Raw genomic sequence first — 15,153 nt, 5'->3', positions numbered from 1 at the left:
AGCTGTCTGAAACATTTTTAAGGAAACCAGTCTGGGACAAACAACCATTTTTCAACAGTATTTAATAACAAATAGTACATTACATACAGTACATACTATACAAAATAATGTATTTAAAAAAAAAAGTATATGTTCAATAATATATACTTAAACTGTTACAAATACACAAAAACAGGCGTACAAGCTTTAGAATAATTTCTTCAATCTGTTGTTATTGCATAGTAATCAATCTGACTTTTTGGACACGTCTGTTCCCTTAAATAAAGCTCAGAGAGTGATTTTGGTGATGCATTATCTTACAAACACAACTAATGTTTAATATTATATAATACAGTCTTTCAGTAATCACCCATACACTGATATACCAATTTTCCCCAGCAGATTCATGACGAAGTCCTAGTGTTCTGCCCAGTCTTCTGTGTTCAGTCTTCAAGGAGAATGTCCAGTTCTTCCAATGGCACCCTCACTCTCAATTCTTTCTCGGTCATTAGATCCATAATCTCCTGCATGTGATCAGGGAAATATTCTATTGCATCCATATACAGACCCTGTTGAAAGATGACATGCTTTTATCAACCAGGAATGAATATTAACCATGGGAAAATGAACTGAAAAAACCTACCTATTAAATAATGAATAAAGCAATAACAATGTTACAGTAAGTCTCTTGTGTATAATTAAAGGTGTTATATGTGAAGATCCTGGGAATGGCTTGACTTATGAATAAATGCCCTCCTCTCTCCAGATTGCTTACCTTTACCCAGGGGCAGTCCTGGAGAGCTTTGTAAAATGCTCCCCTGCTCCTCTCTCTATTTCCTTGGGACACCTATAGAAAAAAAAAAAAAAAAAAGTTTCTGTTGGGAACGAAATCAATCTGCAAACATTCAATAAAGCAGACAAGCTGACTTTCTGGACTGACTTTAAATATAATTTTAACACGTTAAAGTGGTCAAAGCTGACACATTTCACAGGAAGTTGCCTTGAATAATTTGGTTAGATCGTACTTACACAGTTATGGCAGCCAATGTTTTCTCTTACCAGAAAGTGCAAGTACATTCTCCATAGTAAGGGACAGTGTGCTCCATTGTCGCTCTGTACAGCATGTTCAAACAACACTCTTATCCGGTTGCTCAGTCCGCTTTCTGGTATAGTAGAATAAACTCCTCCAATATCCACCCTACTAAAACAAACATGTAAAACAATAGCATGACCAGAATGGTTCATATAGGCTTAGCAATGATCAGAGACTGGTAAGCCTTACCTTACTGCACTACTTCCAACAAATACAACATGCACAACATTTAAGCATATTGGGTTCTACATTGTAAGCTAATTCAAGAGATTTGCCTGTATGTGAAAAGAAAGATTGTAAATACTGATACTTCACTGTAAGCCCTATATTGTAAACATTGTCTCCTCTTGTTTATACTTATCTGTGATTTATCATGCTCTCATCATGCTAAACTTTTTGGGATGATATTATAAAATGCTTCATGGTTCACCTAAAGCAAAACTGGAAAAAAAATGTCCAACCTATGAAGAATATTTTTGATGTGTTTATTTCTTTAATTCTTACCTTTGAACAGAATCTACCAGTTCTTTTCTCTTCTGTTCTGCATAGATGGCAAACAACTGGGGAGTAATCATGTCAGCGTTTCTTGTGACACTGTCAAAAAACCTCCTAGCTCGGCTGGCGTTATGGTACTTGTTTTCTGTTTGCACATATAGCCTCCAAAGGCTGTGGTTGCCAGGAAACAGCTTCAAAGCACTGGTAAGTGTTTCTCGAAGAGGGCCTAATGGGTAGACATTGACCTTCATGTGATACCTGAGCAGCACGGAGCGCATCAGAGTAAGTGTTTCCAGCTCTGTAGGTTGAGTCCACAGGTTTGTAATCTCTGTCTTTTTATGTAAAAAAAGCTCAGAGGTTTTCTCAAGAGCCTGCATATAAACTCTGTCAGCTGCCTCAATACCCACTGTTAGATACTGAAATAGAGCAAAACAGGCTACCAGGCTGACTGCTACATCTGCCCTCATCGTGGCAACCGTGGAGTCACACAGCAGACTGCTTTCTGTTAAACAGCCTAGGAATGCATATTCATAAGCTTTCCGGGCTTTCAGGATATTAACAGGAGACACTTGTCCTTTATAGGCGGAGTATAGTCCACACTCTGCAAGTTTTGTTAAAATATGAACTGCCCGAGAAGCTGCAGCCCCCCCAACAGCATCCTCCATTGCTTCCAATTCTAACTGTGTGTACAGCAAGCACAGACTGCACAGTGCAGGATTCTGAAGTCCTTGACTTGTGGCCAGTGTAATGGCAGTGTCAAACACTTTTCTAGAGTCTTCCAGGTTCCCCAGCAACCATTCTAGATGAGCATACTCCTTCCAGAGAGCCAGGTTGTTCCGGTTTTCAGCCTCTTTCAGGAGATTTTTGGCCAGTTTCTTACTTTTCTTCCCTTGAGATTTCAGCTTCTTCTTGTTTTTGTTCTGAAGATAATGGAGAACCTATAGGGCAATTATAGAGGCAAGTAAAAAAACTAGAATAAGGGTGAGAATCAACACTATGAATTTTCTGTATTATTACTTCCCATCAAGCTAGAACTTTTGTCACAGGCAAGCAGCAACTCACAATGATTGAATGCAAATCTAATAAAACAATGAAAACAATTGCATGTAGTAAAGGAGATCCTGAAACAGCTGTTATGTTAGGTCTCCCTACTGCATAACTTTCTAAAGAGGTTTTAGAAGCTAAAATACCTTTAATTTCTCATACTGGAGCCAATAGAGGGAGAGAAGAGACTTTTCCTCTTTAGAGAACAGTGGCAATGCCTGATGGAAGACATTGTGTATGAATTCCTCCCCGTCTTTACAGTGACCGATCTGCTTTTTCACACTGTGGAGAGTGGCCATGTGCCCGATGCAGCTCACCCCAGAGCACTGAAGGTCCAGTGAAGTCAAAGGCCTTTCTGTCACCAGTCCACTGTCAAACACAGACCACTCGTCCAGTGTTATACTCCAGTCCGGACCAGAATAACTGCATCCAGACAGAATCCCCAGGAATTGCAGAAAGGAACACATCAGCTGAAACCTGAGCTCTGGTTTTAAAATTCTAATCACGGAGGGGCCAATATCATCAAACAAAACCTGTGAAAAGGAAACATTTTTGTTGTAAAAAAACATTTAAGAAATTAGGTTTGATGTTATAGAAGATTTGTTATTCAATATTCACCTGGAACACGTTTTAAGGTACGTAGCTCATGATGCAAACATGGCAAAATTTACCTGTCTATCAGGGTCCTCACAATCTTCCTCTGACTGACCCTTTGATTTATCAGGTCTCCATGGCAACCAGTTCTTTGTCTCCCGTGAGGCCTCAACATCTAGCCAAATACGCCATTTTGGCAAAGTCTTATCCTTCACTTCAGTATCATCTTCAATATCTTCATCTTCATCATCTATCAACAGAAAACTACCAGTCATACCAATGCTTTTGGATAGCATATTAAATGAAATGGACTTAGTGATGTCATTTGGGTAGGTTATTTGTTAGAAATGTTAGTTGGCAAAATGTGATGTACATACATAAATTCCTTATAATGGCCCCTACCTTGTTCGTTTGGTATCAACCAGCCGCCCCTCTCCTGCTGGTGCATCCAGGCTTGCCAGCCTCGAGCTCCTCTCTCCCCAAAGCGGGGCTCCCCGCTGTCCCAGAACGGCTCAAAAAATTCAACCTTTTCACAAAGGACAAAAAATACGATCACGGTAGAAGCACAGATACTGCAGTAGCTTAGCTGCAATGAAACAACATTATGACCATTCATAAACCTAATTAAATCAGATAATAAAGGAGTCAAAACCAAGGCTTTGCTATCCATTTTCTTACATCAACATTAGCAACACTATCACAGATCACAGCGAATATATTTTTGTGCTTTTTTCACATGAGGATCTACACATTTTTTAAGCAACATACTGTAGTAAAAGAAAGTTCCAGGATACCATAACACAAAGATAGAGTCTGTTGTTTAGCCTAAGGGATTCACTCCCATAATCCCAGCCTCACTCGGGAGGCCATTAAAGAGGAGGTAAAAAAAATTCTACCCTTATTGTGAAATATCCCGAACACTTCTCCCTGGAAGAGTGCATTATACTATAGAATAGCTTTGTACAGGTATGTTTTTTTATGCCAGTGATGTTTAATTACAGTAATTACACTCTGAAACTACAAGTCTAATTTCCACGGTCCCAAGGGTTGCATTGAAGTTCTCAACTGAAACTTGCAATTGATAGAAGAATGGACGTAAATAATATCTGCCGCACGCAAACTAGAAAAATATTCATTCATTACAGGATAAAATATGCAAGATCACACCATGTAATTCGAATCCAAAAAGGCCCCAAGGGAAAGAACATGAACAAACAACCTTCAGAAGGACAAATTAACTTGGATTTTATTTGTGTTGTGCTTTATTAAATTTACATATTTTTTTAACCAGAGATACAGTACATGTATCTGTTCAAGTATGGTAATACCACTTCATGGTCTTACTTGTTTTATAAAAGGCTAATACAATCTCAATAACCTCTCCAGGCTGCCTTGTGTGCTAATTCACAAAGGCTGATTGTGTTAGTTCCCTTGTACCTAATGTTCAGCTGCTTAAAAATGAATATCAAATCTTTGATATAGAGCTCTTTGACTCCACATTCAGCAGGGACTAGAAGAACATGAGTTGTATGCTGTAAGAAAACAGCCCAGGTTTTAAAAAACCACATTAAATCAGTGAAGCATTCAAAAGGCCCTGCATATTTTCCAATGTAAAGTAGACATCAACTAGACTATTGCTTCTCTGGGTAGAGGCAACTCATATATTCATGTTGTCAAGGGAACTCATTAGGGGTAGAACAACATTTGTCGAATAGTTTGTGCACTTTAAAAAGGCTTGGAATTTTTTTAAACTATTAATTAATGTTATTATTAATGTCATTCTTTTCCATAGGGCTCAGGTGTTTTTAAAAATATATATATATAGTCACCACTGCACCTACTGTTGTAAGTGGAAGTATAAGTACACAGTAGAACAAAGGAAGTGTTCAAAGCTACAGTATGTATACACTGCAGACTCTGAACAATATCTGTATGGATAATTGTGTGGAAAAGCTGCAGATTGGAATTACTAGTAAATGTAAAGGGCAGACTTGAATGAATGTATAAGGAATGTGTTTACCTGCTCTCTGGTTGGCAGATCTTTCACGCTATCTGGTTTAAAGAAGGTAAAGTCGAGGACAGCCTGAAAGAGTGAAATCACTTTCTCCGAGTGGCCAGCCTGTCTCAAGAAGTGGCACTGCTGAAGAAATATTTCTAAAAAAAAAAAAAAATAAAATAAACTTTTCATGCAAAACTAGTTATCGGTCTCTCACCTGTGAATTAGACTACTTCCTGTACGTGAAATATCCTACTGCTTGTTTTAGTTAAATAAAGCATAATTTCTGTATGCAGAAATTCAGCAAATAATGTTCTGTTAAATGAAAGTTATCTTGTAATAGAAAAAAAAACCTTTTTAAAGACACATTACAGTACAGGGTCAGTATACTGCTTTCCTTTAGTCAATATCTATCTGGAACACCAGGTGGCATGCGTTACCATTTTATTCAACACAGGAAATGAATAATCAGGTCCACCTTTCTTCAACCATATGACTGTTCAGTATCATACATTTATGTGTGGAATATACCTTATATGCACTGCTAAACTGTCATGGCAGAATAAATAGTATATTAAATAGTATATTAAATCTATTGATATTTCTGATAACAGCAGCTATCCAGTGGCGCTGGAACAATTTTTATAGTGGGGGTGATGAAAGCCATTGAACAAAACTGTAACCCCTATATATGATGGAAGCAGGTGCACAGCATTTCAATCCAGGGGGTGCTACGGCACCCCCAGCACCCGTAGTTCCAGCACCCCTGTTGCTATCCTTCTCTTTTTTTGGCAGAACTGAAACCTGATTTTTTTTTTTATTGATACTTTAATTCTGTTAATGGATGTGGATACTTTGCACTACTTCCAAAGGCATTATTACTTGAATTTGCAGGGCCATTCCTTCAGCCTAAGGCTCTGGTGATCCATCTTCAGTCATTGCATGGATCAGTAACATTAAGTCAGCACCATTCTGTTCTGCAAATAACCTAAAACCGTTACCCCCTTCTTTGCTTCAAAAGCAGGATGATTCTCAGCTTCCTGAACACAATAAAACACATTACTTACATCATGAACCCCTACATCTTCTCATTCCTTGAGCGCTCATTAATAATTTGCAGCCAAAACATGAAATACTACAGCAAACAATTCGATATACAGCGTACCCTAACACAATGAAAATGGAAACTAGACCCATGAGGCTTCCTTTTAAGAAGGTCTATGTACAGGTTAAAGTTTCACTCAATTTACTATAGCACTTGTGCATAATGGACTTCGTATCAGGCTCCTTGCAAAGCATAAAAGGATCCCAAGACAATAGATTTTCCACATTATATGAAATGCATAGTTCGTACTTTTGCCTCCCATTAAATGAATACTTAACGCAATTGTAACTAACATAATTCCATATCATTTCTCCACCATGCACATCTATTCATTTTATACGTCTCAAATGGGCAGTTTTGAAAAAACACATTATAGAAAACATGGATTTTCATTTCAAAACTGGATGACTGGTACTACACTAGGTTAGACAAAACTCTGTTCACAAGCCATGCTTTCAGACTGTCTTGCACTTCCTGGGTCATTTCACCTGAATGAAATTGTCCATATCCCTTTACTGGCTTCTTTCCCGTCAATAATCAATCAACTGCTTCTCCTATTCACTGACAAGCTTGTAACCGGTAACATACTATGACCCAGAAAACAATGCTGAGGGGAGATGATCCAGACAGTGCAAGTGCAAACTGATAACCCAAGAATAAGACTTTAAAACAGAAAGCCTCCTTTAACTTAAAGCGGTACCGGAAGTCACGTTTTAAAATGAAAACACATAACGTGTACATTTTAAGACAGGACATTTGAGTCCTAGGTAGCTAACGGAAGTGCACAATGGCTAAGATTTATGGAATTATTTTGTTTGATACAATTGCTTTAACATCATCTACATTTTCTTAATAATGTCTTACCTGCTTTATATCCATTAAGTGTGTATCCATCAGTCTCTATTGTTGTTTCTTATTAGATCATTATTTTACCCAGGCTTACTTACTAATATTCAACCACTATAACAACGCTGAAGTTCTGAAGTGAGGAGATTAGTTAGTGTGCCTGGGGGATACAGATCCAAGCAGAAACAACAATAAAAAAAACAATAAAAAGATAACAAGATAAGATATTAAACATGAAGGAAATTAAATATTAAGAAAATGTAGGTGGTAAAAATGTGAAAATAGGTAATTCTTACCATTTTTTTATTTTTTTATTTTTTTAATCGAATCGATAAAACTATTTTTTCAAAATCTCGGATTCAGATTTGTAATTGATGGAGCCTTTGATATATGCATCCTATTTTCAAAGTGCCCAGTAATTGCTTCCACTATTCAAGACCCAGCTACATATATTGGCTTACTTGGGAGCTAAATACAAGACCCTTAACAATTAAGGAACTTTAATCTACATATTAGGTGCTGTACATGTAAATGCATTTTTTTTATGTTCATGTTGATACATTCTTAGACAGATTCTTACCTAGTATGGCTTCCTCTGTACCAGGCAGTGCAGGGTGGGACACCATAGAGCCATCATGAACTGCGGCTAAGGTGGTAAGGCACTTTCCATAAATACTACTGACTTTTAACACTGAGAAGGTGCTAAACTGACTTTGACAGAATAGAAGATACTTCTTCCACAGCTCTGTGTTATTTGGATGCAGAAAAACAAGCTTCTTCCACTCTTTAAGCAATGTAGAGGGTTCCCACAGTTCCTTGCACAGCTCCAGCCTGGCTAACTTCAGCTTCACACTGCCAGGATTGCTTTCGATGGCTCTCTCTAAAATAGCGATTTTCTTCTCAAGAGTCACCTTGAGGGATGTCTTCCGCTTTTCTGATTCCCTCTCATTCATGGTGAAGGGACTGGGTCCTGTCATTAGTTCATCCTAATTATATAATCAAAATAAAAAAGTGTTAATTCGAGTACTTAAGAAACTATACAATTCATATACAGTGCATGGACAACTGTGTACCACAGCCCGGGTTTGTGTAACATAATAAACACATGCTACTATTGCTACTGGAAAAAGAAAATAGAAATTTGTTTTTGTGAACAAAAACAAAACATCCCAGAGCCTAATGTAAAGGGAATGGAAATATGTGAAACAGATCTGCATCATTAATATGATCAGAGGTTAAAACAATGTGGCAGTGAAACTGTTCATTTTTACTAGACGTGTAAAAGAATCGTATTATACAGCTGTAAACCAACTCTGTAAAGACACTAGCTCAGATTGGGTGACACTTTTGTTTCACACTATGGCAGCATCAGCGTTGTAAAATTACTGACACAAAATGGTTCAAACTTAGTGACACAGTATCTCCATATTTATGGACTTACATTGCCTCATTAAATCTGTCCACATTTTTGATATTCAAGTACAATAGCTACCATTCTCCTTTGAAAAAACTAAAACTCAATATGAAATATTGAAAGCATTTTGAAGGTTTTGTTTTGTAAAATGTCACAGAAGAAAATGTTCATGAATTTATGATTCAAGAGTAAAAAACAGTTAGTTAAATCCCGAAAGAAAAACCAGCGATTGTCTGTGTTATGTGTGTTGACATTTCCAAAACTGAAAAAGAATCTCCAAACCAATCCCACAACTATTGTAAGATAAAGCATATGAGACAGGATACTGTACACTGAATCCTGGAGCTTCACATATAAAACTGGGGCTGTTTTGTACCGCAGGATTCTTGCAAAGCCTATTTGAGGATGCAACTGTCACTTAGTTGAAGCTGTGCCTCTGTAATTAAACTGTTTTATTAATAAATGTGTGCTAGAGTTGCACAGTCCTCATCACGAGGTTGACTTGGAATAAACTATCCAGATCAAGACAGGAAATGGGGAGCAATGGCAACAATTGATTATGTTCCTGTCGGACTGTCGGACATACATACTGCAAAATGGGTTTTATTAATTGGGGAGCGGGGATTGATCTTCTCTAAATGTTAATTAAAGTGTTGTTTTTTCAAGCAGTACTATGTATGCTAGTTAAACAAGCAGACAAACTGAGGGTTTAAAATTACGACACATTTCTCAAAAGATTTTTACTCAATTGAACAAGTAAAAAAAGAAAATCTATTGCAGGGATAAATATTCATTCTCAGTTCACTGTGTAATGGTATTAATAAACCATGGTAAAACTATAAGTAGCAGTCAAGTAGACAGATGTTTTGGCTGCTACATTCGTTGCTGTACTAATTAGGAACTAATAAACTATATAACAACTTTACAATCCTTTAACAATTTTCTCAACATCTAATTTAATAACGTTCAATGTTAAACCATCTTCAATAATATACTGCTAAACAGAAAAACTACAGCTCAACAAAAAATAAGGCCTTATTTTCCTTATTATACTTTGGTATAATTCTATGAAATTAGAAAACATGTACATTTCAAAATATATCAGGTATGTAGAAGTTTGTCCTTCTCCCAAATACCACAAAAAAAGATAGTAATTTCTGTCACTGGTGTTCCAGCAGGTTTAAAGAATGCTCTTTTATATGTTATAAACAAATAGAATCTGTTCCTCTCATGACTCTGTACCTGAAAGTTTACAAACTCCATCCATGTTTTGGCATCCTCTGGGTTTTCTCTTAGCTTCCTGTTGAATTCTTCCACTTTACTGATCATCGCAGTGTTTACATTCCCAGGGGCCCCGGCTGGCCTGGCCTGCTGGTTCTCAGGCTCTGGCTGACCCTTTCCCTGAAGCCAGAGGGTGGTGGAGGCATCATAAACCCCCAGGGGATTGACCCAGGCTGGGGCGGCAGGGCCTCTGACATCCTCCTCCTTCCAGTCAGAGACTGCCATGAAATCACTAGTGACAGGCGTCTGCTTGGCAACTGGGCCCACATCACCGGGGTGCACTGGGAACCCCTCTGTGCTCAGCAGCAGGCGTCCTGCTTTGCTGAAGTACCGATCCTGCTTCTTCTCTATCTTTTTCTTCTCCGATGCTGAATCCACCCAAGTTATAAAATGCCTTTTTGGGTTTAGGCCCAGGCAGGAGTTTCCTTTCCTCCTGTACCTGAAATAAATCAGGCCAAACAGTTTGAACCCAAACAAAAGTTTCCTTTGCTGATATTATTAACCTGCCAGCACAGGGGCTTAACAAATTGTGGGCCACATTCAGAAAGCATTAGCATGGTCAGAAGTGCTGCTGTCATATCATTTCCTTCAACAAAGCAAACCAATTTGATGTTGAAACATTTATTTTATGATACTGGTTATTATTTATGTTACAACATAACTGTATGAGAAGATTTCATGTTTGTTTAGCAGAACAAGATATGGTAAAAAAAAAACTATCTAGTATAGACCACTACTTCCTAATATCAAGACAACACCTTATCCATTATCAGAATCTTAATTAACATTTCCAGTGGAGTGTTTTGGCTCTTTATTGATAAAACTAGAACTTTTGATAAAACTAAAACATCTCTTTAGTGAAGTGACATTCTTTCAAATTATCAAAAGGATCACACAATTAACCTTATCTTTATTTACCAAGACCATAAGGTGTTTGTTTGAAATGAAACACCTCTGACACTTGGTCTCAGTCCAGTGTATGTACTAAACATCAAAGCATACTGCCTATTTTTAAACTATGATAAAGGGTAGAAACAAGTACAGGTATACATGCTAAAAGACAAAAAGCAATGCATTACAGGGACAGTAAAACTGGGGAATAAGTGTCACTTTTCTATATAAAAGGTAGAACAAGAAAAGAACAGCATTTGAATAACTGCTGCCCATTTAACCGAAAGGTCATCTTTTAGATCCCACTTCATATAAAAACAGTTTACCTAGCGATGTCTCCTCTATAGAGTGATTTATATTCCCAGTTGGCACGGTCTGCTTTCTTATCAACACAGAAAGGTTGATCTGTTGGGGTCTGAAGGTCATCGAGCCAAACAAAGCAACCTTGAAGGTGTATTTGCTCCTGCCTTAAAACACAAAAAAAGAATATGTTTAGATTATAAATCAAATCTAATTAACATGAAATCTAACAGCTTCAAAAGAACTATTCACAGAGTGAATTGCTTTTTACTATGTCTAAGAGAATCCTGTGCACCAACTTAGAAATGCAGACACTTGGCAGTCTTCTATGTGATGCACCAAAAAGCTGAAACACCCATTTGACAGCATACTCTCAGAAGGGGAGGGAAGGCTATTGTGTATTTAAAAAATAATGCAAGCGACCAGTGTCACAGGTAATAAACACACATTTAAATTGTGGTTTTATACAGGTTGGACATGAAACCCATTCCATAACATTGCCAGTGCCAAAATACATATAGGTATGTGCTGTTCATTCCTCGATGATTACCGCCTCCAGTTCTTTAGCTGGGGGAGGAAATCAGCAGGTAAGTCTGTCCTCCAGAATGTCTTCTCTCTCTTTTAATAAAGCTCCTTGAAAAACATGACTGATTATCGGTCCTATGGTCAGCCAGCCTTATTTTTTTATACAACCGTACTTGGGATAGGTTGCTTTTATATTATGTGCATCAGGGATGCCATTTACATAACAAAATTAATAAAACTATGCATTCTATATTTACTGGGAACGTTCAACAGCAGGAGCACTTAACACGTATATGTTTTTAGGAGAATGTTGAGCTCTTTAACATTAAAGGTTGTCCAGTAATTGTAGTGCAGGTAATTGACCTCAGTGAATGCAATACCTTAGCTTCTCTGTTTCTTGCTCAAGCCTTGAAGCCTCACTTGCATGACCCCTGGGGGAATCACTGTCAGAACCAGATCTGCTGCTCTCTGACTGCTCTCTGCTTTTCTTCTTGTGTTTTCTCTTTTGTTTCTTCTTCTTTTTGTCCTTTTTCTTCTTTTTAGGTTTTGGGAAGCCTTCCTCAGCAGGTTCTTCCAATGGCGGTTGATCAACAGACAAACTATAACAAACAAAACCAAAAAAGAGATAGTTGTAACACTGAAAATATTCGATCTGTAGGTAGTTCCTGTAAAATGTTATCAAAAAACAAAAAGGCAAGCCACCTTGGTCCTCATTTGAAATGTGAACCCATGCACTGATCGTGTCTGTCTATCACGCGCTGCAATGTGAACATTGTAACTGCCTTGAATTTTCATCAATGTTCTCCAAACCTTTGCCGTAGACTCCAAGCCCCTGTGCATTTGGGTATGTTGATGACAACCAGTATGCGAGTGTACTGGTTTCATTTGCAAGCCTTACAGAGATTGACTTACATTTGAAGTATGTAAAAAGCAGATTCAGCACAGTCAGTATGTCATAATAACGTATCACATACTGAACCAATTTTTCAGAGGGGTCACTATAGACAGGCAGTCTTTAACACATGTTTGCTGAGTATCGCTTGCATGCTGTACCTTGGGTCGGCTGACCTCTGAAGAGCCTGTTCTTCCCCCTTGGTACAGCGCTGATGCAGTGTCAACGCATCCTCAGTGCGGAAGCTTTGATTGCTTAGCCAGTCCAACTCTGCGGAAAGAAAGAAGAATGCAAAATCAATTGCAATTTGCTCCCTGAGCTCTTTAAGCCAAGGACTTATCAGATCACATGGCAGCAAATTTCAAAACAAAATATCAGTCATTTATATTGTTCAAGGCCACCATAGAGCAGTCCAAAATCTCATTCAGAAAAAACTGACAGGTTTCCATACTCTGTAGCAGGCTTTTAATCTTGTTTTAAAAGAAACCTCTGCTGTCATATTGAGGGAAAAGTGTGCTAGCTATACAGCAGGTTAGTGAGCTTCACCCCCTCTCAATTAGTCTTCCAGCGACTTGATTAATTAATCAATCATATAGTCCTACTCAGCACTTTTCAAAAAGGACATTTAACGTTATGTACAATAATTGTGCAAGCCCAACATAGATTGCTTTCAAATTCAAGATGGATATTCCAATATTCTTTCCCTTTTAGTCAATTGAAAAAAAAAAGAATGTTGGTGAGTTTGTACCTCAGTTTAAGGTTGATAACCAGAGACTTTAAATTCACTGTAAAAAAATCCATGTATTGAAAAGGTACTTAAACTTGGGCTGTCAGGGGCTACAGAGGCGTAAGACATAAAGGTTCAAGCAACCCACCTGAGTTGGAATAACACAAAACAATGTGTAGAATATCTTAAACCGATATATTAATGTATATTTCATTTGACACCTCATATAAACAGTATTTTCACCCACATTTTTTTTTAATATTTATTTGGACAAATTAATAAATGCATTTCCCCCTCACTCACTTGCCTAGTAAATATATATTTTATAAACTCTGAAATTGTAATGGTCTCTTTAAATATATGCAAAACATTTTAAATCCAGTCTTGGCAGTTAAACAAATTAAAATTATAAACACTGCTTACAATGATCAAATAATTTGAGGCAATAAATAAACACATTAAATCAATCTCTATACCCATATCTTAATAGGTATTGCTTAAAGGGGTGAGTTAAATATTTAATTTTGGCACAAGTGATGCTGGATATAAATGGTATATAGGATATGAATTATTAACGCTATGTTAAAAAGCGTATGTGGCAATGCACTGGTAAGTAAACACCGGTACCTGTCGTTAATTAGGTAGCTTGTCAAAAAAAAATCGCCTTAACGTTTTGGATGTGTCGGTTTTAAATGCTGCTTTCAACTTCGGGGTAGTCCGCACAGTTGTACCCAGCGTATGTATATGAACAATTCATAACTGTTGTTTAGTTTAGGGGGTTCAGGTTAAAATATCTCCAGATTCACAGTATTGTGATTGGGGTTCCTGGCTTAAATCACACACACCGTATATGATTATTCGCTTTCTGCCTAAGTAACCTGTCTGCAATTAAATACGAATATGATTTAACTATTCCGTATTCCTAACTGTGCATCCAACTAGTACACAATAGTTCAAGCAGCAACACATCGCCTATGCGCTGCTCTGTCTGTTTGACCAACAAAAATAGTATTACATTAAAGTGATCGCGATTTTCAGTTTATTTCAATGCAGTTACCTTTCGATGAATTTTCATTCTTTAGGTTATTATTACTAGACAGTCCCGCAAAAGCTGGAAAAAGTGACATATTCATGCAGCACTTGTCACTTGAACATATCAACAGTCGACTACTTTTAGCGTCATTGAAATTCCTCTGGACAGGGGCACTATGGGAGTTGTAGTTATGTATGATGTTTTACTTACAAACCGGTAGTCTAATGAATACTGTTGTTTAAAAGTCATATGACGTACGCTCTGAAGTGAAGCTGCCTGTACATACAGGAGGTATCCTACATGCATAGATAGATCAACAAAAATGTGGTGTATGACAGAGAGCAAATTAGGTGGCTATACATTTTAATGAATTCTGTGTGTGTGTAAAACTACAGCAGTTTCAAAATGTGTTATTTCAATATTTGACGAGAACAAACAACGCTAGCACGAGGTTTTGTAATATATTTAGTATCAAAGGAGTGAGCTTGTCCCGATACAACTGGCTGGTTACACTTGCATACCAGTCAAGTATTCTATAAACGAGCTTTCTTCTTATATTAAGACTTTGAGACCTTGCTGTGTAGTGAGATCTCTATAATTACACCAGACCGCCAAGCCGCTATTATCCAAGTTACAAACTGCTTTATACAATGCATGGTGGCGAATGAACAATTTATAATGATATATGTTAATTTTTGCTTTGCAATTACATTTTCTAAATTTAAACAACTCTTTCCAACCTTTAGCAGTTCGACTAAAAACAGTAATCAGTAAAGAGCAATTAATTCATTTTTGTTTTGCCTGATCTGTGATTTTCCTTTACCATCCTATGCTTTGCTACATTTTGCTGTTTTTACCACGATGAAGCAGTCACAGTTCATATATATTTACACACACACACACACATTTTTTGAGCTTATATATATTGTAAATGTTTT

The 15,153-nt window shown here is 37.4% G+C and overlaps 1 protein-coding gene across 3 annotated transcripts; it reads right to left on the bottom strand.

Moving 5' to 3' along the window:
* Positions 1–45: 45 nt before the first annotated feature.
* On the bottom strand, positions 46–14,389 carry LOC117422033 (nuclear exosome regulator NRDE2-like). 3 transcript variants are annotated; one of them, XM_058987733.1, is made up of 14 exons: positions 14,240–14,389; positions 12,617–12,725; positions 11,944–12,162; positions 11,065–11,205; positions 9,809–10,286; positions 7,733–8,138; positions 5,226–5,359; positions 3,608–3,731; positions 3,283–3,455; positions 2,758–3,144; positions 1,577–2,505; positions 1,039–1,180; positions 755–826; positions 46–548 (listed from the first exon to the last, which is right to left on the bottom strand). In XM_058987733.1, exons 1-14 carry the CDS (start codon positions 14,313–14,315, stop codon positions 423–425), a joined length of 3,516 nt encoding a protein of 1,171 aa, XP_058843716.1. In that variant the 5' UTR covers positions 14,316–14,389; the 3' UTR covers positions 46–422. The 3 variants fall into 3 exon arrangements, with proteins under 3 accessions (XP_058843716.1, XP_033892533.2, XP_058843717.1); XM_034036642.3 differs by having other exon boundaries at positions 1,039–1,177; XM_058987734.1 differs by having other exon boundaries at positions 12,632–12,725.
* Positions 14,390–15,153: the final 764 nt, after the last annotated feature.

This window comes from Acipenser ruthenus, chromosome 15 (assembly GCF_902713425.1).
Source record: "Acipenser ruthenus chromosome 15, fAciRut3.2 maternal haplotype, whole genome shotgun sequence".
Taxonomy (NCBI): Eukaryota; Metazoa; Chordata; class Actinopteri; order Acipenseriformes; family Acipenseridae; genus Acipenser; species Acipenser ruthenus.
The sequence above is the reverse complement of the archived record's forward strand: the minus strand, read 5'-3'. Positions and strand labels throughout refer to the sequence as shown.